Raw genomic sequence first — 12,348 nt, 5'->3', positions numbered from 1 at the left:
GTGATGTACTAGTAGTTAATGTTAAATAGTTAGACCTGTCTACATTACGTCATGAGCATTCTGCTCTCCATAGTGACGAATGTCTCAATAAAAATGCGATTCACTAGACGAATTCTTGCCCACCCCCAGACATGGCAAGAAAACATCAGTGTGCTTTCACCATTCAAAGCTCCATATTAGGTCTACCGAGCCTCTACAAAACCACTTGAATAAGGAAGCTTTCCAGAGTGAATATGACGGTACTATTTCAAGGCTCGTTGTACATATTCAGGAGCACTTAATAACAGCCAGCATGAAAGATACCTGCGATCCCTGAGAAGAGCACGCGAAGTTGGGAACTTTAAACGAAATGGCCACATTGATTTAGTCAAGTGGGCGCGTCAACTCAGCCCTCAGATTACATAGTCCCGGTAATTCCTCCGCTAACTGAGATAAACTGTGCGGTGATCCACCGGCTCTTTTCTGATACTAGCAGTAGTGTAGCATCAGCCAGATCCTCCACTGACCCGAGGCGATTTGCAGCTCGCGTCTGTTCATACATAGAGAGCTGAAGCGCAGTTGGAGACCCGTCAGGGGCCACCAGATACGCTTTCGACATATCTGTAGGAACTGGACCGGGTGCGAGTGTATTGACGGTAATCCCATGGCTCTTGCCAAGCTGTCCGGCATTTCGTTAGATGGTCGAGCGTAGGGAGGAAAAGCACCAAAGAAAGCTTACCTCGCCAGCCCACAACGTTGTCAGGGCATCCATTGCAGCTTTTGTCGCACCATATACAGGGGGTGGGACCAAAATTTTCGAGGCGATAGAGCCGATGTTGACGATACGGCCGCCTTGAGGCATTCGACCTACTCCAACAACAGCTTGTGTCATGTAAATCACGCCGAAGACGTTGACGGCGAATTCATATTCGAGCTGCTCTTCTTTAACCTCCAAGAGAGGTGTGTTACGTGCAGCCGCTGCGTTGTTGACTGGAACAAATAGCCAATCAGTCTTGTCCAACTACCCGGAAAGAACATCACGCCGCCCATAGCATACCGAGAATATCGATGTGATTGACGCCAAATGCTTTCAGAATTTGCTCAACCATGTTCTTTGCACTATCATAATTTTCTACTCCTCCTTGTACGACGGTGGTTTTGGTGCCGAACTCTTTATTGATGTCAATCGCTACCTTCTCAGCCCGCGCCTTGGAGCCTTCCGACACATAATGAATTGCTACAGACGCGCCGTTCCGGGCCAAAGCTCTGGCAATAGCGGCGCCGATGCCAGTCTCTCTGCCAGAACCTGTAACCAAAGCAGTCTTTCCCTCAAGTGAGAGTGTGTCGGCCGACATATCCAGAAAATCAGCAAAGAAAGCTATCGAAGGAAAGGATCACAGAGCTAGTTCCAAACTCGGACTGGCAAGAAGCTATGTTTATATATGACAGATCTGGTTGTATGGAGCTGCTAGTATTGATTTTATATATATTAAATAGATGCTATTATAAATCATCAAGTTATAAAAAGCCGGGAAAGCAATATTGTTCTATCTATGCGGCCCCCGCTCCTGTTGATTATGAATATCAGGGGCAGGATTGTCGGCGCCCCTGGTCCAATGGTTTGCTACGCTTCTCAATTATTAATCCCCTCTCCAAGTTTTGTTTGCATCGTAGTTTGTGCTGTTTGTATTGATGACTAAAGACCAATGGTTCGCTACGCTTCGCAATTATTAATCCCCTCTCCAAGTTTTGTTTGCATCATGTTTGTGCTGTTTGCATTGATGACCAATGACCAATCGACGTCCCGAGGACCAGGCGGTTGCTGTATAGTTTGTGGTCTGTATTGATAACTAAGGCCGAATAAACGCTGATGAAAATCACAAGAGACAATTAACTATCCAGCTTACCAAGCGTTCGGTCTTCTCAGGTGCCGAACTGAATAATCCATGTCCTGATGTTCAGGCCATTGAAGTATACTGGTACTTTTAGGCAGAGCAGCACTCGATCCTTGTAGTCTCTGTATCGAACTCTCTTCCTCCCAATCAATCTGTCGGTTTATCTACGTCTAGGTCGCTAGCACTAGTCACGTAGAACAGCTATTCCGACAAGCTGACGAGCCTGATCAATATGGTATGGAATTCCTGATATTGATGACTGCCCCCCAAGAGTAAGGGGGACGGGGAGTGGCTAACTACATATATACGCGGCACGCACGTGCCGCGTTAGACTAACTGATATCCAGTGCCGAAACGCGCTAGGTTTGATATTCACGTTCCGACACAATCAATCATTCATTCACTCTCCATGTCTCTCAAAACTCTCACTCTCTGGACCCTCCGGGGCCATGCCGGCACGCCCAACCCCTGGAAGGTCCTCATGATCCTGGAAGAGCTCAAGGTTCCCTACGAGCCCAAGTTGGTCGATCTTGGTGACCTAAAGAAGGAACCCTACGAGTCTATCAATCCTAACGGTCGTGTTCCAGCCCTCGAGGATCCGAACACCGGCATCACCATCTGGGAGTCCGGCGCTATCCTCGAGTACCTGGTTGACACATACGACAAGCAACACACCATCAGCTTCACCGCTGGCTCGAAGGAGTACTACGAAAGCAAGCAGTGGCTACACTACCAGATGTCCGGCCAGGGACCGTACTTCGGGCAGGCCGCCTGGTTTACGATCTATCACCCCGAGAAGGTGCCCAGTGCGGTCGAGCGCTATGTTAACGAAATCCGTCGTGTTTCGGGCGTGCTCAACCGATCACTCCAGAACAAGGAGTACCTCGTTGGCGGCAAGTACAGCTATGTCGATGCTGCTTTTGTGCCGTGGTTCGAGGTGGCTGCGCTCTTCTGGTCGAATGAAATGGATCTCAAGAAGAACTTCCCGCATGTTAATTCCTGGTTGAACCATATCAAGGCTCGCCCGGCTATTGCCAAGACCATTGATGATAAAGCAAAGGCCGCGGCTGCTGAAGGGAAATAAGGCTATGTCATGGTAGATAAAATGTTGACAGGAAGTCCCTTCACCTGTAGTTCTGCAGCGCCGCCTACCGCACGTAGTTTAGCGCCGTTGGGATTTGGATATAACTGTTGGATTATTACTAATCCGTGGGGGCAGATTCGGCAATGATTCCTAGCTTTGCTACGTGGAAAGTGTTCGTATTGGAAGTAGAATTAACAAGCAAAATTGTATGTATTCCCCCCTCCCTCTTTCTAAGAATTGAGGGTGATTCTATGTCTTTATATATTCCAATGCGGCCTCAGAGAAGTAAGGGAAATAACAACAGGAATTTCAGCTAAGGCAAAGCGAAGAATCCGAGTCACAAACATGAAACTATACAGGTTTGACCACTGTAGTTGATTGGTATCAAGGGGCATTTTGGCGATGTGCACTTTCTTAATTAGGGTCAGAGGTATCGTCCTGTCGACACCTAGTTATCTAACAATAACCTCGCTCGCTAGCGAGATTATTCCTGGTCCCAACAACACGCTCACATCTGTTAGTTAGAGCAATACACAGAAGATTGTGCTCATCCATCTCAAGATAAAACTCCTAGATAGAAGGCGAAGTTTTCTTGATTGAATCCAAATATATATATCTTCTATATTTAGATATATCCATTCCTTAAGCTAGCGTCTTGGCGGTGGGGCATAAGAGTGCAAATTGGTGAAGCTGGTTTTGCTGTTACGAAGCTGAACTGCATGACGCTAAAAGGTACTACTACGGAAAAGGAAAGGTCTCAAATTACAAGAAGAAACCAGTACCAGTCATGAACAGTAAGGCGTACTGTGCAATCAGGGGACAGGAGTCACGTGACGATAAGAAAGATATACCGTTATCTTATCGAAGATAAGGACACTACGAAACTCCAATCTCTGATTGGATAGGAAAGATAGTATCGTAGTAAGGTGCAAGATAGTACACTACGATACTACGATATTCATACTACGAAATAGGGAGGACTGGATATATAAGGACGCTCTTTTACCATCATGTATTTAGTTCTTCATAGCTCTTTGACATAAGTCACTTGAATACAACAGTGAGAGTCAGCAAGGCATTCTAAACTCGTACGGGCACCAGGCTGTACGGGGGATCTCTTCTATCTTAGTTTGTTACTATTCTCAGTCACCGTCCCATTACCGTTCGATACTTCGTTACATACGATCCATCACGCTCCACTACTTTATTGGTTGGAACCTGTGCGAGGTTCAATTATCCTAACGTATCACGACGCACCGCTGTTAGAACTAAGGTGGATCCAGGTCCGTGACATTTGCACTTCTCTGTACGGAGTATAGTGTAAAAAAGAACTGTACTATGGTCTACCCAGGTAACTTCGTTAGTATGGTGCACGGATCCCATATACCAGCCTATCAACTTCAAATATTTTGCCATTGTTTGAATAGCGATCTTACGAATCACTATACGGCGCTGTAGCACGCCGTCGATTCGTACGCGAACTGGTCGGGGTTACTATTCTCCGTGCGCTAGAGCGACCAACACCATATAATGTATCTAGGCACCCCGGCCCCCCTAGTTTCGGGTGTCAGTCTTTTATAATATTACATTCGTGCTATATAGCAAGGCTCACCACGTAGGGCAGTTGGATCGCCCTAGCTTACGATATCCTACGCTTCGTGATACGGGACGTAGCTAAACCAACACTAAGAAACTTCTTTGGTTGGCCTAACCCAGTTAGAACTAGTACGGAAAACTTCCAATACCAAGGAGAGGTCACGTGAAGGTACACGTGACCTCGTCAAGCAAGGACTATATAGACCGCGTCGGGGCCTCATTAAGAGAAGAGAACAGACGATTGAATACATTTGACCATAGTACTTGGAGTACCACCTGAAGCGCGTGTACGGACGTACGTACATTGTTTTATTGGCTTTATAAGCCAACCCACAGTAACATACATTACAGAAGCTAATGGTAGAACAGCGCTGGCGCTGCAGTCTCAGTCTACATCATGCACATCTCGGTTTTGTGGCATTCTCGAAAGATCACTGCTTTACTGGGTGTTATGAATCAAGCATATGCACGTTTTAATGTTATTAGGAAAGATTTAAGGAATGGTCAGCTATAAATATATACACTACTTTACAACTATGAATAAACCACTATGAGATATAAATAAAAACCAATACGTAATAAGATATTGTTGTCAATTGATTAAAGTCAATTGATTAAAAAGTATCCATGACGGTCATCTTTCACCTACTGCATGCACGGCCTCACGAATAAGAATCTTTGTAAAGATCCGGTATGAAGCATAGTAGAATCCACGAAGCAACATTTTCAAGGAATGGAGTCTCCTATTATCCATCATATTCAATAATCCGAGAACTTCCTATATTAGACAAAACTCGGCATAATCCGGTACGAAGTTATTACAGCGTCCAACCTATTCAAGTAGTCTAGCTCATAATCAAGAGCAAGGTCGTCCTGAACCCATATCTGCTGGAGAATAATTTGTAATCCATGCAGGCTACTCAAACTCGAGGTCGTCATTGCTCTTTCAATGTGCTCTAGAATTCTCATTCTCTGCTCATCTGTCCGAGCCTCGCATCCAATAATCAGCAGTGGAAAGGCCAGACTGACGGCCTCAAGGTCATCGAGAAGTATATACGCCCTCTCAACCATTGCGTCAATTTGAGGAGAGGTCCCTGAAAAGTTCCGCGATGCTCTCTTAAGGTAAATCAGAGCAGCTAGTTTGAAAAGTTCTATTGTAGCCACCCAGGCTGTGCTCAGGCCTGACATGGTATCCGATATACCTTCTGGTGCCGACGGGACAATATTGGCTATCCTGTTTTCGAGGCAACGCAAGGAATTTTCGTATTCGTTGCTGTGGTATAGTAAGTCTGTCGGTTGTCGAATCATCTCGAACATAATATTCAAATATCGAAGAATTTCATGTGAGCAGTACGATACATCTTTAACCTATCTCGTGTTAGAAGAATGACGGTGCTAACAGAAATTTTCATATCCTTTGGCCTAACCTTTCGTAACTGGCAAGTACCCTGGTCCACAGGCACGGAATTTTTGATTCCTTTAATAGACTCTTCCTTTATATACCAGTGTCGGATGCTAAACCGGCTCATGACCATATGATACTCCACCCAGCCTAGAAGTCGGGAAAATTCGCGTTGAAAATATTGGCTGTCAACGCCTGCGTTGTCGATTAGATATTTAGCTTCGCTCAAATGACCTGGAATGCAAAACCCAGTTAAGCAATGTCTTTGAAGAGTTAGGTCACCTATTTCATGACAAGGCAGCACAAGAACTAACACAGTACGACCGGCTTCATCATTTCAGGCTAAGCAGGTAGAAACAAATAGACCACACATCACTTACAGAACCAAAGGGATACTGCATTTGGCATTCCGAGCATCTTGAGCGTTGGTAAGTGTTTGTTCAAAAAAGATATAGACCCAAGATCGAACATACCTCAAGGTGGCACAGTATCATACTAGCTGCAATATGTTGAACCACCGTGGAACTTTCAATAGAGGGAGTGCAAGATGTGATTAGTGTACGAAGAGCGCGCGCTTTGAATCGAAAAACATCTCCTTGCAAACCATGCCGGTGAAAGGACGAGAGCGCCAACGCTGATTGTAGTACGGCCATCGAAGAGGGTGCACTATCTGAAAGAGCTAGGCGCACCAAAAGACTCAAGAATTCGTTCCTGTCAGGGTCGAAAATAGCCAGTGTGGAAGACGCCGTACATATAACTACAAGGATTAGCTTGGTCAAATCCTACAAAATAATGGTATTACACTTACAGTGGTCAAGAAGTTCACTTTCCTCATAACTTAGGTTGATTGGGAGCCATGATAGCGCCATCGGTAGATCGAGTCTTTGAAAGGTAAATCCCTCATGGCTACCAAGTCCTGTTTCTGGAGCATTAGTTGGGTGATAAGCAAATTCCGTGAGAGACTCAACCTTGATTCATCCGTAGATAATGGTGAAGTTGGATATCCCATGATGTCGCATTTACAAAGCTCGCCGGGGAGACACTTTTTGCAGTCTCAGATCCATCCTGGATGGAATAGGTCAAGCTCCGCTTCGTATTGGTAGCCTTTGGCCACGACAGCCGTAGCCCATACCGACATGGTCTATTAGACTTGGTGCACCTGGAACAACGTGGCCGTGCGCGGTTGCAAACTGCTCTGGAGTCTGTAGCACTTGGGTAAGTAGCGCACTCATTCAGAAGACAAGGGACAGGGAACAGTACCTCTGCAAGCCCAACAAGCATTCGCCTGCATTGTAGACTGATTCCTTGACTCTGTAGGTTGAGAGAAATTGTTAAGCATCAACAAAAAGTTGCCTTGTCGTCTCTGTTAAATGCGCTACACGGTGGAGAGATAATGGCAATGACTGCATTTCTGATTATTAATGCTCAGTTATCTTTCCGCTTTGAGAAAAACGGCAACTTTTGTGAGTGTTGGGAATCTAAAGTGGACCCTGTTAGATTGTACGTATTCCAATCTAACACGGTTTTCAGCGAGAATCAATCATAGTTGGTTCATGAAAGATGTCTTGTATTGTTACGTAATTGATTGTATTTGTAACTAAGTTAGTTAGTTAGTTAAGTTACAAATACAAATAGCTTTGGCCGAGCATATCGATCGCTTCCTGTTGTCGGATTAGTCGGTTTACTCCAGGCCAATCCTGAAGAGTGTTTTTCTAGGATGAAAAGAAAAGAAGTGATTAGCAAGATTGTGTGTATTCAGTTGTCTCTGTCTCTGTCTCATACATCAGGTTCAATACCGGGTCCTTATAGACACTTTTGGCGGGGTAAACATTGGGCTGAAATCTCGATGCCCAGATATATGACCTAAGGTGCCTTTTTAGACCTGTAAGATCCATACTCCAGTATAACCTCTCGTGCGCGATCAAAATCTTGGATTATCTTCGGATCTTCGCATTTAGCACGTTCATAGTTGTATTTCCGTGAGAATTTTGATTCAATCTCTGGACGATGTTTGACAATATTATATACCCATTTTTCTCCAACCTGTTGATTTCCGTGTTATGAGAGAAGATAATTAGCCATCTCTCGTACAAGAGAGTGCCGAGGGGGTAATCCACGTTTATCTAGATCGAGTATCCATTTGACAAGTGATTCCTCCTCAAATTGAGTGTAACAGTACCAAAAGTCTAAAACAGTACACATGATATCCATGATAAGCCACAAGTAAACACCACCCAGGTGGACAACGCGATGCCTCCTGTGAACGACTCATGCATGCATAAGAAGGAGGTTCCTTGTAACTAGGATTGTTTTCTTTTCTCAAGCTTCAGTCTCTGTACATTAGGAACAGTACCTTTGTTAATAAACATCTCAAAGACACCGAACGACCTTCTGCCATATTGATAATTCCTCCTGTCTAACCAACGGACTAACCTCCTATTACATTGAGCCAATTTATGATTGTTGGCGCGTATTTGAGATTTTTGTTGAGTACCGCTTAATTTCTTTTGTAGAGTAGTCTTGCTCAGCTAAGTCTTTTGTTTTTATTGTGATTGGTGGCATATTGACGTGTTAAATAATATAGAATCAAGATTGTGTACGCGTTCGTGTAACAACGTTACGAGGGATATGTATAACTACGTTCGAGAGGATTCACTGAAGGCAAGCACACAAGGTAGGGTATGGAATAGCAATGTACTGAAACCTATCTCCTTCTGCTGTTGCAGCATCTATCGTTTATTGTTGGTTTTACTACGGTCCGTCTCACGAAGCATAGACGGTAGTAAAGCGCGGACACGAAGCGGCCTAGCGAGCCTGACAATATAAAGCTATCTTGATTCCTAATATTGTGACTAGTGCCCAAGAGCGAGGGGGACGGGGGATAGCTAGCTAGATATATACGCCACGTGCCACATCAGACTAACTAATCCGGTGCCGAAACGCGTAGGGTTTGATATTCACATTCCGACATTTATATACAGGTTTCCATGTTGTCTCATAGTTCCTTGATTGATCATGACCAGCTGAACTTTGACCATAGGCAGCTGAAGTATCCGCACTTTCCCCACCATGCCGGTAAGGTACTGATACATACCGTAACGAGTCTGTCAGGCCTGCTGGTTGTTACATTGATGCTCTTGTATGAAGAACATTGTAAAATAAATACGCAAAAATACAAGCAAAAATCTACATGAAATATACATAAAATATGCATAAAATATGCATAAAATATGCAGCTACGTTCATACTCTGTTTGCACTGTTCGGGGCCCAAAGGCAAAACCCAAGGCCCATCATGGGCTCGAGAACCGGGCCCATGGCCCAACCCATTTGCTGGTTGGGTTGGGTTGGGTTGTGGGCCTCGTGGGCTTTGGCGAAGTCGAATCGCGCGGAAATTCTATTTTGGTGCGTCACTTACCCGTTAAATACGTTATATATTTGTTGGCTTACCTTCATTAGATCGCAAGATCTACGCAAGATCTAATGAGGACAGCTAATCCAACAAGCTGACTGAGCCAGTAATACTGAATTCCTAATATTGCGACTAATCCTAAGAACTAGGGGGATGCGGGTGGTGAGGTGTAGTTATCCTCCGTACGCTATAGCGCACGGATAAACTATATCCCATTCCCGCGCCGAGATAGGCAAGATTGCTATACCGACAATATTATTTGTTTGTAATTGTGGGTTCGCTTCTGCACATGTGCATACAAGTAGCTTAGTAACCAATTGGTAAAGTCATATTCTTCTGATTGTCTGTCTCTTCTTGCTATTTTGACCTCGACGCGGTAGATCATCCCTTCGTGTAGCCTGCGTCACGTGAGCAATATCACGTGACCAGCTCTCGACTGCACCCGCACATCCAACACTGGATCTCTTTTACAAATGGGATTGCAGTCGAGGTCTCAATTGTCCCGAAAACGACGCAGAAAAACATACACGTACCAGTCAATGGACGACCAGGATTATCAACCCATCCACATGACAAAAAGGTCAAAACGAAACCACCAAGAATAATCTCAAACAACGTCAATGGCTACCCCCAAGTCCTGCTTGGTTCTGTTAACGAACCCCTCCACATGAATTGTCAATTTATTATTGTCAATGAAGTCTCTCAGGGCTCCATTTGGGTTCGCCTTCGTGAAAGCGTCCGCAGGATTGTTGTCTCCATGGATCCAGCGTATCTCCTCAATCTCCCGTCTTTTATATGATTGTCGAAGCGCCATAAGGTCAATCATAAGACGCTTTTCCTTGGTCGTCCCAAGCTTAACGAGGCACTCATATAGTGAGTAGCTATCGGTGCAGACTACGACAGGGATTGCGGGCATGTTGAGACGATCCGTGATCATCCTGACAGTGCTAGCCAGAGTGATTGCATGATTAAATCCAGTCGACAATCCATAGATTTCTGAGGCCAGTACACTCCGAGTGACGCGCTTGCATTTGGATGAGGCCCAGTGGACCATATTCCCGGTTATGATGAAACGGCCTTCCTCGGTGAAGTCCTCATTGACTATTGTAATCATAAAGCCAATCTGGGAGGTCAGATCCCGGTTATTGGCGAAGGATCCATTGATAAAGATTATGATCTTTACCTTTGTTAGATCAAGAGGGATAAATCTAAGACCTCGTTCAGGATTCTCGGCTTGCCATATGAGGCGTTTATTCAATGCTAAATAGTTGTCTTCAGATCGGTCCTTCTCCTGCAACTGGGCCGCGACGGCAAGATCATAAGAAGCCTCTGGTTGGCAGATAGACGCGAGGTAAGCCCTTCGTGCCCGTTGCTCAATGTACTTCTGCGCGCGATCTGTTGTTCTAACCGGCTCTATCTTTATCGCTTGCCCTTTTTACCGCATGAAAACGTTGTCCTGCTCTAAAATAATCCTTGCGCTATTGAATTCTAAAGAAGTATCCTGCAACAATTGGGTTTTGGGTTTGGCTTTAAATCCCGCTTCCTGTAGTGCTTGCTCCTCACCCCTAGCAAACTTTTCTATTGCGATGATGAGTGTGTCATTAGTCTGCATGCCCACTAGGCTGAAGCTCTCAGCGCCTAGTTTTGTCACGAGTAGATATGGATTGTACATAGAAGTCTCCATATCTATTTTTATCTTATAATGCTTGTGGTAGGTGCTAAACTAATGAATGCTAGCTTCAGGAATACTATACAAAGCTTCTTCTACCAATAGTAGTGAGTCTGGTAGATATTCACCCCTCATTTCTTTGGGCAGGTTAGCAACAATAATACATTGCAACTTTGTCTTGGCCTATGTGTATGCTTGTGTAATATCACAGATCTTCACAACCATATCCATACTTAGCAAAGTAGGGATAAGGGATATTAACAGCCTCTGGCTAGCCCATTGAATTGTTGATGCTTAGGTCAGGATCCCAGCTTTCCCGGCATCATTATATCCTTGGATGACTAGGCATGATTTCTCATATGGGATCTCATTCTTCCCCTTGATCTCATTAACCAAGCGGGAGTTGAAAATGCAGAGATCTCTAAGGTTCACATCGCCTCAGTAGACAATTTGAACGTCCCGTTTGCAATCAGGCCATCGATCTCTGCAACGCTTGAAAGTTTGAATGGGGCACCTTCTGTCACAATCTTTCCTTCTCGTCTCAATTTGAGTGCGAGTTCAAGGTCGCCCTTCTCTTTCTTCGATAGGTATACATTGACATCCACTTTTTGCTTATTCTTGGATCCTTGTGGTTGTCCTCAACATTGTGGAGGTGAAGGTGTCACAGGTGGTTTAGAGATATGGATTCCATCTTCTGTCTCTCTTTGATCTTAGAGATACTGCTGGACTGACGTTGCCTAGAAAGCGACAGCACCATTACCAAGATTAACTATCACATCATGACCATTTACTGAGATAAGTTTATATAGACCTGTCTAACCCTTGCCTTCTCGCCAAACTTTGACATTAGCCCCTGGAGGAAGATTGAGTGTCTCTATAATTATTAGGCCGTTCCTGGTGTTTAGGGTGTTATTAACTCTCCTCTCGGCCATGGCCTTTCTTAATTTGGCCATTGCCTTTCTTGTCGTCTGGGCATGTCTAATTGTTAACATAGATGGTGGTAAATCCAACATTATCCGCATATATGCCCTAAAAACCAACACTATTAGCACAATTCTATCTGGTCCTATGGTATTGTTAACAGCCTTAACTGCCATTTGGAGAACTACATCCTTGTCAACACTAGTGCCAAGTTCTATAGAGATAATATTGAACACTCTATGTAGTGGTGCGTAATACCGCTTGACTTTACCAATGCTGGAATGTGCTTCTACTGGTATCTAGTGGCATATAATCCCCATCATCCTGGCTTCCATTTTGAATTTATTTGATGCAAAATTCGTCCCAGCATCATGAGATATGATGTCTGGTG

General features: G+C 44.5%; 4 protein-coding genes across 5 annotated transcripts, besides 2 other annotated features; 1 reads left to right on the top strand and 3 right to left on the bottom strand.

The window, feature by feature from the left end:
• Positions 1 to 397: 397 nt before the first annotated feature.
• Positions 398 to 1,334, bottom strand: TSTA_009590 (short-chain dehydrogenase, putative; the record flags this gene model as incomplete). The annotated part of the gene is made up of 3 exons (XM_002483027.1): positions 398 to 658; positions 719 to 969; positions 1,037 to 1,334. 3 exons carry the CDS (start codon positions 1,332 to 1,334, stop codon positions 398 to 400), a joined length of 810 nt encoding a protein of 269 aa, XP_002483072.1.
• A 795-nt stretch (positions 1,335 to 2,129) lies between these two features.
• Positions 2,130 to 2,958, top strand: TSTA_009580 (glutathione S-transferase, putative; the record flags this gene model as incomplete). Its single annotated transcript, XM_002483026.1, has 2 exons — positions 2,130 to 2,146; positions 2,238 to 2,958. The coding sequence occupies 2 exons, from the start codon at positions 2,130 to 2,132 to the stop codon at positions 2,956 to 2,958; spliced, it is 738 nt and encodes a 245-aa protein (XP_002483071.1).
• Positions 2,959 to 5,282: 2,324 nt separating this feature from the next.
• TSTA_009570 (uncharacterized protein) lies at positions 5,283 to 6,971 on the bottom strand. 2 transcript variants are annotated; one of them, XM_002483024.1, is made up of 6 exons: positions 6,925 to 6,971; positions 6,765 to 6,872; positions 6,430 to 6,713; positions 6,337 to 6,373; positions 5,982 to 6,190; positions 5,283 to 5,922 (listed from the first exon to the last, which is right to left on the bottom strand). In XM_002483024.1, the coding sequence occupies exons 1-6, from the start codon at positions 6,932 to 6,934 to the stop codon at positions 5,338 to 5,340; spliced, it is 1,233 nt and encodes a 410-aa protein (XP_002483069.1). In that variant the 5' UTR covers positions 6,935 to 6,971; the 3' UTR covers positions 5,283 to 5,337. The 2 variants fall into 2 exon arrangements, with proteins under 2 accessions (XP_002483069.1, XP_002483070.1); XM_002483025.1 differs by lacking the exon at positions 6,925 to 6,971 and having other exon boundaries at positions 6,765 to 6,895.
• Positions 6,972 to 7,879: 908 nt separating this feature from the next.
• Positions 7,880 to 8,125: a mobile genetic element.
• Positions 8,126 to 9,290: 1,165 nt separating this feature from the next.
• Positions 9,291 to 9,310: a microsatellite.
• Positions 9,311 to 9,974: 664 nt separating this feature from the next.
• TSTA_009560 (uncharacterized protein) lies at positions 9,975 to 11,051 on the bottom strand (the record flags this gene model as incomplete). Its single annotated transcript, XM_002483023.1, has 2 exons — positions 9,975 to 10,770; positions 10,807 to 11,051. The coding sequence occupies 2 exons, from the start codon at positions 11,049 to 11,051 to the stop codon at positions 9,975 to 9,977; spliced, it is 1,041 nt and encodes a 346-aa protein (XP_002483068.1).
• Between the last annotated feature and the right edge of the window lie 1,297 nt (positions 11,052 to 12,348).

This window comes from Talaromyces stipitatus, genomic scaffold (genome assembly GCF_000003125.1).
Source record: "Talaromyces stipitatus ATCC 10500 scf_1105507295549 genomic scaffold, whole genome shotgun sequence".
NCBI lineage: Eukaryota > Fungi > Ascomycota > Eurotiomycetes > Eurotiales > Trichocomaceae > Talaromyces > Talaromyces stipitatus.
Note: the sequence above shows the minus strand (reverse complement) of the source record. Positions and strands in the feature narration are given on the sequence as shown.